The sequence below is a fragment of the Hipposideros armiger genome, unplaced genomic scaffold, assembly GCF_001890085.2.
Source record: "Hipposideros armiger isolate ML-2016 unplaced genomic scaffold, ASM189008v1 scaffold_185, whole genome shotgun sequence".
Classification (NCBI taxonomy): Eukaryota; Metazoa; Chordata; class Mammalia; order Chiroptera; family Hipposideridae; genus Hipposideros; species Hipposideros armiger.
The window spans coordinates 305,513-316,900 of NW_017731535.1; the positions used below are offsets into that span (position 1 = coordinate 305,513).

The following is an 11,388-nucleotide window of genomic DNA, read 5'->3' on the forward strand; positions in this document are numbered from 1 at the left end:
TTCACAATGTTATTTATAGTTAATAATGGAACTAGGATAATATGAGTTTATTGTAGCAGAGTGTGTGCTTCTAAGGACTTTTATTCGGAATTAGTCACCAGGTAACTGGAGACTATATTTGTTTTGTCGTTACCATTTAAGACAGTAACCATGTAATTATTTCTCACAATACCACAAAAAGGTGGGACTAGAGAGAGGGCTTCAGCATTTGGATACATGGGAAGGAAAAAACGAACCTACAGATGTCATTTCACCTATCTTTTATTTATTCGGATTTGGATTCTGGGATATATGTTAAGTGGCGCTAATTCAGGGCAAGTCTGCAGTAAAGAGAAGCACTAGGTGTGGGGCTGGTCACCAGCTGTCACCGACAGCCCTCTGCAGACAAGCACCTTGTTGCCGTCGCTTGGAGGAGACAGGAGGGGCCGCTGGCTTCTATGTCTCGCACTCGCCCCTTGGAAATACAACCTCCACTTGTGTCAAAGCAACGATTTCTCCAACTGGGGCACGGATAAAGTTTCTAAGTAAATGCTCCATATCAACTCGTCTACTCAGTGCATATCTATGACCAAGGCTCCGTGACCACGGCCAGTCACTTACATGAGGAAGGGCCACGTTTCACTGTCCCAGCGCCAGACGGAAGGCGCTTTGCGACAGCTCTGCCTGTAGCTGGCTCCAGGACTGTGAGATTGCTATGGAGAATACAGACTTGGTACATGAGTTAAAAATCTATTTTAGTACAGTGTCTTACTGTATGTATCCAAATAATAGGTATTATTGTATTTATATTTGTATTGCTTTCTAGTCCTCAAAGTCTTGCAGGATTATCATGTAATGAGATTTTTTTCTCTTAAAAATCATGACTTCACTCTTTCCTGGATTTTAAACAGTTGCTTGTGTCTGAGTTGACCCTTCCAGGGAGCACTTGCTTACTGTCCCCACTGCCTTCTGATGTGATGGCAACACCAACGTGGAAATGGGGTGTTTCAAGGCTGGATGTGACCAGCCATTTATCGCGACGGCCTCGATTCACTGCTGTCCTCGGTGGGGCAGTTGGGTCAGAACAGCAAAGGCACAACACAAAATGCAGGCGGGGGACACTGTGCTAGGACACAGGGACAAGTGTCAGAGGCGAGGCAGGTGGGGTGTCCGTGGGCTTCACGGAATAACTGAAGCAGGGGGCATCTGAGAGAGCTGCAGGGGTGTGGCCGCAAAGCGAGGGGCCAGACCCAGGGGGCGTGTGGCGTCACTGCACCAAGTGGGAAGTCCTGGAAGACTATGGAGCACAGAGTGTCCTGATGATGGGCTGTTTGGAAAAGAGAAAACGCCCAAACAGAAAAAAAAACAATCGTAAAGAACCTAAAGGGGGCAGGTGGTGTGGAGATGGAGTTGTAGAGAAAATTCCGTAATTCCTGGTCTGGAAGAGCCCTGAAGACCACAGTAAGTAACTGCAGGTCAAATAAATGGTCGCCCCACTATGCTCAACAGGGGCAGCACGTTATTCTTCTTTTGGTCTATATTAGTCACTTATATAGAACATAGCTTTATAAATACTAGTCGTTAAATAAATAAAACAATTCGACGTTACCCACTTTACAGATGAGGACAGTGAGGCCCAGTAAGGTTCATTAACTTGCTCAAGGTCACACAGGTGGACATGGCAGAGCTATGATGAGAACCCCAGGCCGTCTGGTGTCAGAGTGTGCAGTAACCACAGTGTGACTGGGTAATTGTGTTGATGGGTGGTAATAATCTCTGAGGAAACACACGGCTCCAAATGGCAGGAACCGGAAGCAGTTGTGGGAAACGCCCTTCTCAGTGTTAACTATTCCAGGGAGCATCCTGTGATGAAAAGTGAAGCCCTACACTGGCTCGCTTCTTCCGAGGTGTGTCTGATGGCTTCAATTCGGTTTGAATTCAGTCTACTGGTGTACGAAGGACACAACACTATTTTCAGATGAAAGAATTAAAATGCGTCAGAAACTGAGAGAGGAACACTAAACCCTGGGACTCGAACACACAGGCAGTAACTGAAGAAACTAAGATGCTAACAGTAAAAAGCAGGTGCTCAGAAAACTGCAAGATTTAAGTCATCAAAATTTACAAAATTCTGTGGACTTGATTTAAGACATCCAGGGTAAGTCTCCACTACCAGAGCGATAAAATGTATCAATGCTAAGTCCTTCCAATAATCCATTTAACATTACTTTAAGGTGAATGAATGTAACTTTTCTTAATATAAATCATTTGCTCTTTTTATAAAGAGCCTCCTGAAACTGTAATTAAAATTGAATTGCCTTTTAGATTTTTGTAATGGAACTAAACTAATTAAAATTAACATAATAGAAAAAAGCCAATTGATTTTTCAGTTAGTTCTCTGTACAAAAGCATCTATCTGCCTGTGAACTGTTGGTTAGGGCATCACAACAAAACACCCACATGAGGGTCTTAAACACAAATGTTGTTCGTCATAAAGCCAGAAGCCCAAGACCCACAGCACTGACCGCATGATCTGCAAGAATTAACAGATATTCAATACTAGTATTTTACTGAGGTAGTGCTTTTCATTTATTTGGTTCCAACACAGTGGGTGAAAGCGTGTACTCTCTCAAACCACTGAACACACAAAGCTGGATTCAAATTCTAGTGCTGAAGCAGCTTGTCCACCTACACGCCACTGAGACCTTACAACACCTCACCTGTCACAGGACATCAGTCACCATAATGGCTGCAGTCGCTGAAGCTCTGTGGAACTCATGGGGCGTCTGAGAACATTATGGGATTACAAAATCACTAATTTATATTAATTAACCACGCATATGCTTTGGGAGCATTATTAGAAAAGTAAAGACAGGAAACAGCTTGACTGTGAACTCAAGACAGAAAATATACATTCTACACTAAACCAAGTTTTTTGGGTTGCTAAAACAAATCAGATCTATCTATATATATCATATACACACATACACACACACATACACACATATATATATATATATATATATATATATATGGAGTCTATATTGTTTAAAATACATGATCCCATTTTTACCCATAAAAATATTTAAAAATTACATAAAATGTTCCTATTTTAATCCATTTATTACCCTGTAAGCATTTATTTCCTTACTTTAATCTTAAAGGGTTAACCTTTAAGGTTCAATAGAGATTTGTTTTAATTTTGTTTCAAAATTTTAAAGAAGAATAAAGAAATAAATGGAAACAATAGGCTGGTTGGTATGAAAAAATATTGTTTAAAGAAATAGATCAAAGTATTTAAAGCTAAATTTAGTTTATCAAAATGCAGGCAGAATATTTGGCTTTACTATTCCTTTCTGAAATAGTTGTAAGCCATTAACCGAGTCAGAACAAGAGTGTGGATTTTTTTTCTCATTTTATTCCATCCAAGGATATTATAATTTGTTCACTAAATAGAATTCAGCTATTCAACAGGAGGATAACTGATTTTCATTGATTTTTAAAAATATTCTCAGCAATATTATTTAGTAATTATTCTGATGTGGATAAATAGCTTTATACTACCCTGTCTGAAAAAAACATGTGTTCAAAATTGTGTGTTCACAGGTGCAACGTTAGATAATTCCAGTGGATGCTCACATCCACCGTATCTGCCTCTAATGCTGTCCCTGTTTTTTCCATCAAGGTACAACAAAATATCTCCAATATCACCGAAAATCACAAAATGTGTACTTTTCCTATCATTCAACAGCTGAGCAGACTGGCCCCAGAGGTTCCTGGGACAGTGATTGGTCAGGAACAGGCATGTGACTGTATTTGAGCCAATCGGAAGGGCCCCCGGCCGTGCCCAGAAGCCACGCTGGGAAGCGAGGTCCTGGCCGCGTGAGCAGGGATGACTGCTGCGCGAGCACACGAGAGCCTGGTCGGGGGCTGCCCCGTGGGGAGTGACAGCAGGGAGCTGCCGGGGCTTCACCACGGGCGTGTGGAGCCTGAGGGTCAAGCCAATACCCAGGCCGGCAAAACAGACAGGGGTGAGGCCTGAGGCCCTGGGTCACAAGGTCACCTTGATCAAACCTCTCCTGAAGCCGACATGGTGTATGGACTGCTCAGCCACATCAGCAGTAAACCTTCATTTTGACTGAAACCAGCTGTGGCACCTTTTTGTGTAACAATATACTGACTCAGACACATACAATGCAACACAAGGGAGAGCATTACGAACGGCTGCTCCTGGTTTTGCTGCTTCTATAACGAAGGCCTGACTATTCGGCTATCTGCAGTTCACTGAAGTACAAAAGAGACACTACCTTTTGAATCACACAGCATTGCTGAATGATGCTGGTCACTGAAGGGGTGCTGAGTCATGGAAACAGCCTGGCCGTTACTAAGCCAACAATCTGGTCATCCTGGGGATTAGGAGATTTCACTTCCACACCTGCCTGTAGCGTATCACTGGTTGGATTGGAGCCTGCTACGGATTTCCCATGAACTGAGAAGTCTCACAGTCAAGGCACGGCTCATCGCTAGACAAATGTCACCATGCCGTGACATTAAGAACAGATGGTGAAGCCCTGACACGCAGAGCGACACGGCCGAGCGGCAGGATCCAGACATTGTCTCTGCGCCGACGACCAGACCCCTGGATGTGCAGGGGTCAAAATGCGGAGTTTCCCTGAGCAGCCACGCGCCTCTGCAGAAACCCCTCATGGGAGCAGAGGCCTCAGGCTGATGGTCCCCTAACTCGCTGAGTCACACCCACGGCCCCTGGCACCTCCGAAAAGATCCCTGCTGTACTCGGGACCACGCTGGAAAAGCTAAGTCAGAATCCAGTGTTCAGGGGGCCCACTCTGAGGGAGCCTGCTACGTCATCCGATCAAAGAGTTCAAGTGAAAAGAAACGATGAAACAACCGCTATTTTAAATTGTCACCATCGCTGTACCAGGGGACGCTCACTGCTTTTAATCAACATGACTGCCAAAGGCTGTGTTAATACAGCGGCTCCAGCTTTATTTTTGCCTTTTCCCAGACGTATAGATATTTTCCCTTCATAACTATGATTGGCACAGGCCTGAGCACCCCTCTTCTCCAGCCTGGGACGCTGAGCGCGCAGAGGGGCTGACCTCGGAGACGACATGCTCCCGCCGGGTCTCCCAGCCCCGGGGTCCCGCCCTCCTCCCAGCCCCCGGGCCCCGTGTCCTGACCGCGCCACACCCTGTCCCCACTGGATGAATGAAATGAAAGCGTGTGACCACCTACCCACACACCTTGGCAGAGGTGCACTCCACACACGGCGGCCCCCACCCAGGCACGTAAGCTTGGTGGCACCTTCTAAGCGATACCCTGGGAAGCAGGAGAAGGTCAGCGAGTCCCCGACTCCGAAGTGGAAACCGATTCTGCGGCTGAAGGCAGGGACGCCGGGGTCATCGCAGGGCTCGAGGTCGTATTCTGAAACATGAGGAGAGAAAGCAGATGTGCGGGGATTGGGGTAAACACTCAAAACTTACTTAGCAAGACAAAAAAAATGCATTAAAAAAAAAAGCAATATGTGTATACACAGATATTCTTTCCCAAACTCTGCTTTAACTGTTACGTGGGTCGTTTTCCTTCGTACTGTGAGCTCTCCTACGACAAACGGCATGAATTTTAGTATTCTCTCCAATAGAAACACAATAAAATAAAATGACCCATTTCAAAACTGTCACTGTAACAGTGTGACATTATTTTACCATTTCTAATTTCTAAAATCCGTGACTGTCCTCCTCTCAAAGGTGCAATGAACAACCAAGAATGGAGGACACGATACGAGGGTGACATCAAGGTGTGTTGCGGGAAGCGTGCCGTGACCAAGCTCAGCTCTGCAACCCACCTCCGTCCGGAACACCCCAATCCTCCCTGCCTGCTTTCAATCTATAAGCCACGTTTCATCGAAAAGTAATGGAAAATATTCCACAAACTACTGGAAATTTGTGTAAACTACGGAGGAAGAAAGTCCTAAATGAAGTTTAAAAAAAGGGGGGTGATGCCTGACATATTTCTGCATTGGGGATTAAACATCCAAAACCTCAGTTGTTACGACCACATTTCGCATTTGCGTCACTCTTTCGAGTCTCCCGGTGTGGCAGATCTGCGCCCTGATAGTCCCGGATTTTGCCGGTGGGGAGTTAGAAGGGGTGGGCTGCCCTTGTTTAGTTTCCTCCCCCTTTCTGCCCCCTCGTTCTGTAACACCCAAGAGTGGAGTCACTGCAGTGCTGCTCAGCAGACCACGGGTCTAAGGACGCGCAGTTAGGGACTGCAGGGCAGCGAGGGCTGTAAAGAGGCCACGTGTCAATTAGAGGGTGGGCGTTACTTGTCTGAGGGGGAGACAAGAGACAGTTTTCAACGCCGTGGTAGGAAAAACTGTGCTAATATTTCTTTAAAAAAATTGACCCACTTTCGGATTTACAACTATCATCTCTCAAGTCCTTCTAACGCTCAATGCTGGATGCAGTGTTCTCAATGGACACGTGAAGTCTAACTCATCCTTTCCCCCCAATAGTTTTCAAGCCCGAACCTTCCTTTCTGCCTCCATCACCCTCAGTTTAGTCATGGGCGTCTCAACCCCACAGTAAGTGGGGCTCTGAGCCCCAACTTTTCCCTCACCTCACTTATCGGTCAACACCTAAGGTATATATGCCTTCTATATGGTTTTTGTCCCGCTTGTCATTTAGGAAAAAAATCTGCGGTTTCTACCATATTCAAACTAATCTGGCCACTCTGGAAATCTACTCATTAATTTTCCCTATTTTTAGCATGGCCCAGCAAGGAAAAAAAAAAAAAGACAGTATCATGAAATTCAACTCAACAAGCATTTACTGAAACATCACAACAGAACATCAAGGTAGAATCTCCAGGAAATACTAACATAAAGATGCCACAATCCCAGAAATGACCTCTCGTCTTGCAGGTGACATTCTCTTCCTAAGCACATGCCCTATACTCTCACTTCGAGTCACATCGTCTCACTTCTTTAAAAATAACTGAAAACCCTTGCCAAATAAGACAATAACTGCATATTACTTTATGCTAAACCCATGTATTCTATAGCAAAACACCAGGATCTTATGGCTCCTGGCTGTATTTTTTATGCCACAGCCTGAATGATGTCCTCCGAAGGATGTTGGTTGAAATAGGAAGCCTTTTCCAGCACGGTGACATTAGAAGGTGTGTGTTCACTTTATCCTCCTTTATCAGGTTACATAGGGCTCTCTTCTATTAATTATCACTTCCTCTGTGTTCATTTTCATTTATTCATTTCACAGAAATGTACTTATTGCCTTCAGGGTCCCATGTTCTCTCCAACTCTAGGATTCCAGTTTTAGAATTTACCCTTGTTATTTTTCTTCATTAATTCCATTTTAAGGATGACACACATCAAATCAAATCAACCAACCAGCCAAAACCTCAGTCCTGACCTCACAGCCACCCCAGCCACACACCCAACTGGTTACCTCCAGCCCCGGTGCTCGCAAAGCCGTGGGAACGCCCTCTCCTCCCCGACGCTCGTCCAGCCACCTGCCAGGTTTCCCGCCCCGGCCCTGGCCGAGCAGTTCTTACAGAACCGAGTTCACGTGAGCTCACGTGAACCCACTGACCAGTCCTCAGTCCCTGTTACTCAGCCTCGAAGTAGATTCTGACGCAGCCGACCACTGCTTCTTCCTCGGAAGGTTCTCCTTTCTCATCTATGGGGTCCCTCTCTCCTCCTCCCATTCCCTCCTCGGTCACCCTTTGGATTCTCCGCACCTTCATGCTCACAGCGCCGCCCCTGCAGCCTAACCTGGTCTCTATCGCCCCTCGCTCCATGGCTGACCTGGTCCCACGTCTTTGAATCCCGTCTATACTGATGGATTCAGTTTTATTTCTCTAATTTGATCCTCTTCCATGAGGATCCCCAAGACTCTTGACAACGACATTTGGGCTCCTGGATATACGTCTAAATTTCTGAAACTAAAAACATTTATTTTCCTCCTGACCTGCGTGACGGGCAGCGTCTGCCATGTAAGACATGACGCGTGTGTTCACGGGGCAGGAAGGCTTGCCGCTCCACGTCACCCGACACTTCTATTCCCAACCCATGTTGTCCCCTACTCCAGCACCGTCACCCGCCCAGACCCTGGTCGTGTCCCCCTGGGGTTCTCGGGTAACAGCATCCAGCCTACGCTCATTTCAAGTCCGTATGTTGCTGAGAACGGCTTTGGAAAAGGCCAGGGCCAGCCCCCGCTGTGCACGCCTTTGCAGTGTCTTCGCATAGCACAGAACTAACATCTGAAGTCCTTCCCTGCCCTTCTCAGCGACAGGGCTCTGACCTCCCCCCCCCCACCCTCCCAGGAGACCTGGCTGCACGCTCCCACTGCCCCTCCACCTAATTCTTGGAGCCCCCACACCACCACCCCCACCCTGCACAGCTCCTGCCTTGCTCCCTAACTTGTTTGCCATCAAGTGTCAGCTTATCGGAGACCTGCCCTGGCAGCACTCTGAGTGCCAGCGTCTCCTCTCTGGAGCCCTCGGCTGCTGGGCGCTTACTGGCAGTGTTACCATCGCCCCCACCAGAATACAGGCTCCGTGAAAGCAGCCCTTTTATTTTATTCACCGCTGTGTCTCCGGGGCCTAGAATAAAGCCCCTCATCTTATAGGGACTCAGCAAACACTCCCTGAATGGAGAAAAAAAAAGAAAGAAAACTCTAAAAGGATGAGGAGGCGATAGTGTTTTGTGGGCACTGATGCTTCAGCGATGGGGGCAGACACATGGAAGAATCGTGGTGGGACCGTGAAGCAGCAAGTGACAGAAAGATACACTGGAAATGCGGACTTTGGGTGCATAACTAGTGTTACAGGAGCGTGGGCGGGACGAACCCCACCCAGGGGAGGGGAAGGTTCTGTGCGGCAGACAGTGTCCGACCCCAAGGAAGGGGCTTTGCCTGGTCCAGCACAAAGAAAATCCTGAGTGAAGAGAAAAGCACGTGTGTAAAGGTGCTAAAGTGTCCACACTCTCGTCTCTGGGAGAACCGTGAAATTATGTGAATTCATTGAAGAAGCAGCATCACGCGAAAGCGGGGAAGGTAAGGGGAGGACCCCGTGTGCAGTCAGCTCGGCAGCCGACGGGCGGGCCATGGGGCAGTGCGGGGCTCCGGCTAAACGCTTCCGAGCATGGAGACCCCTCTCTCTGCCTCCCATTCGTCTCTGCAGCAGGGCTGACCAGGAGACATCACTGGGAGGCGCTGCTTTAATAAAACCTTCTAAAAAAGAGACAGACACAAACTGGACTAATAGGGAAAAAACAGACATGTGAGAACTGTAATTTTATACAAGCATCAGAAACGTCCCCAGAAGGGTAAATGTCTCATTTGCATAATGAAGTTGCTACTTATTTGAACGCTTGACAAACACATTTCACTGTATTAGTATCCCTGGCAGTGGTCCGCAGCCTGGTCCCAAGGCAGGTCCCCCAGCAGGAACCCCTCCGTTAGCCATCTAAGGACATGCCTACGGACCCTGGCTCTGCTGAGGTTTGAGGGGGCCGTTTGAGCTCGGGTGGGATGTGGTCTAGGTGAACGTGGATCCTTGTGCAAGCTTCAGGGGCCATTTTCTATAGCTTGTGTGCAAAGGAATTGTGCCACACACTCAAAAACTGTCACCATGTTAGTTTTAACATGTAGCACTCTTTCCAAGCTGCCCCCGAAGCTCCAAAGCCCAGAGAAGAGGGGAAGGCGTGTTTCGCCCCCGCCCTTGCTTGTGAGGGGGCCCGGGAAGCAGGGCGCTGGATTTGCCCTCTGAGCCGAGAACAAGAAGGCTTGTCGTGGGCTCCGTGCTGGGAGAAGCCGGAAATGGGGGACACACGTGGGCACAGGTTCACAGGCCAGGGGGCCGGTGCACGCAAGAGATGGCAGGCTTGTACCCCTGCCACTGTCCCTCCGTGGAGTGTGGCACTGACAGTCACCGTGGGGCGCGGGGAAGCTAAGGACAGAGGCCAGCACCGTCCCCACAGCGGTGCTGACTGAGATGGGCCGGAGCACACGAGGGAAGGAGCTTGGGTACGAGTGTCGGGAGACATACGGCTTCACTACATGAAGTGGCCAATTTCATGATTATCACTGATTACAGCAAATTTCCAAGAAATCAAGTAGTCTGAGCCCGTCCTAAAAGCTCAGTAACGCAGAGAGATACCAGAAAAAAACCAGCAAAGTCAGATTAAAATAGACGGCAATCGGTCTATAATTACCGGGAGGACAACCTAGTTCAGAGACCTTAAAATCTCCAAGAAACCTTTTTCTTTAAGGTAGTATTTCAACGTGTCAATTCCAACTCAATAAAGCTCAAAACAGACAGTTTTCCTTTTAGCAGACGCTAATGATCATGCAATATTTAGTAAGTAATGATCAGCGCCTTAATTAATGCCTACTATGTGTAAGGGCCAGGAACAGAGCTGCCGGGAACGGAATGGCAGAGCACGTAGAAAACCTGTCACCAAGAGCTTTCATTTTTGAAAGGAGGCACGATAAACACGCACATAAGGTAACAATCTGCTCAGTGCATCAGTCATACGGGAATTTACGGGAGCTGGAGCATAGGAACAGGGAACCCGGTGTGAAAACGGCATTAGATCTGGGCTACGCAGAACGAAGCAGAGAAACACTTTCTTTTTCAAAGCATCATAGACACAAGTGCGAATTAATCCAATGGCTCTCTGGTCGGTCAGCTAGAGCATGTTTCTGTTGGCTGGGGGTGTGTAGGCGGTTGTGGGGGGGGCGTGCTCAGCAGCATTTGCTCGCTGAACACTGCTGGTACCAGGGCATCTATCTGTGCACGTTAGACCAGTTAAGTGCCTGCAGTTCTTCTCATTTGTAAAAATATGTTAATACCACTCATAGAACCACTCAAATTAAACAATTTAACCCATAAGGCTAATGCCCGAAGCAAAATACGCCCTTCACAAACACTGTCTATGTATAATTAAAATGAAAACGTTAATCTTGAAATACCGTTTTGGTGCTGTGTGCTTGCATTAAAGTAACTGAAAAGCTCATCCTCCCGTGTGTGTCCCCACACTGCTTTTCACCCTAACGCTTGTTCACAATGCGAGTATGACCTCCACTGGAGGGTGGGCAGCAAAATAACCAGAGGACAGCCACCCTCAGCGTGTCTCCCGATAAGGACCGTGTCCCAGGGATCCTGATGAAGTTGATGACAAGAAGTGAGAGAGCGGGCGTTTCAGGAGAAGGCAGTGGTAGTAACAACATTCCACGGAGAATGTGCAAGGTGGCACTTTGTGGGCGTCAGGCCAGAGCTGTTATTTTTGCTTCAAGGAGGTTCAGCCTCCTCCCCTGACCAGCAAGCTTATCATGATGGATTGGCCACTTATCTGTAATCGCGCGT

At 47.4% G+C, this 11,388-nt stretch overlaps 1 protein-coding gene across 1 annotated transcript in view; it reads right to left on the bottom strand.

Moving 5' to 3' along the window:
* Positions 1–11,388, bottom strand: part of CSMD1 (CUB and Sushi multiple domains 1) — a 1,699,370-nt gene that overhangs the window by 305,299 nt on the left and 1,382,683 nt on the right. The window contains exon 21 of the mRNA XM_019652695.1: positions 5,236–5,424. Coding sequence (XP_019508240.1) covers positions 5,236–5,424 — 189 coding nt within the window. The remainder of the gene's footprint in view (positions 1–5,235; positions 5,425–11,388) is intronic.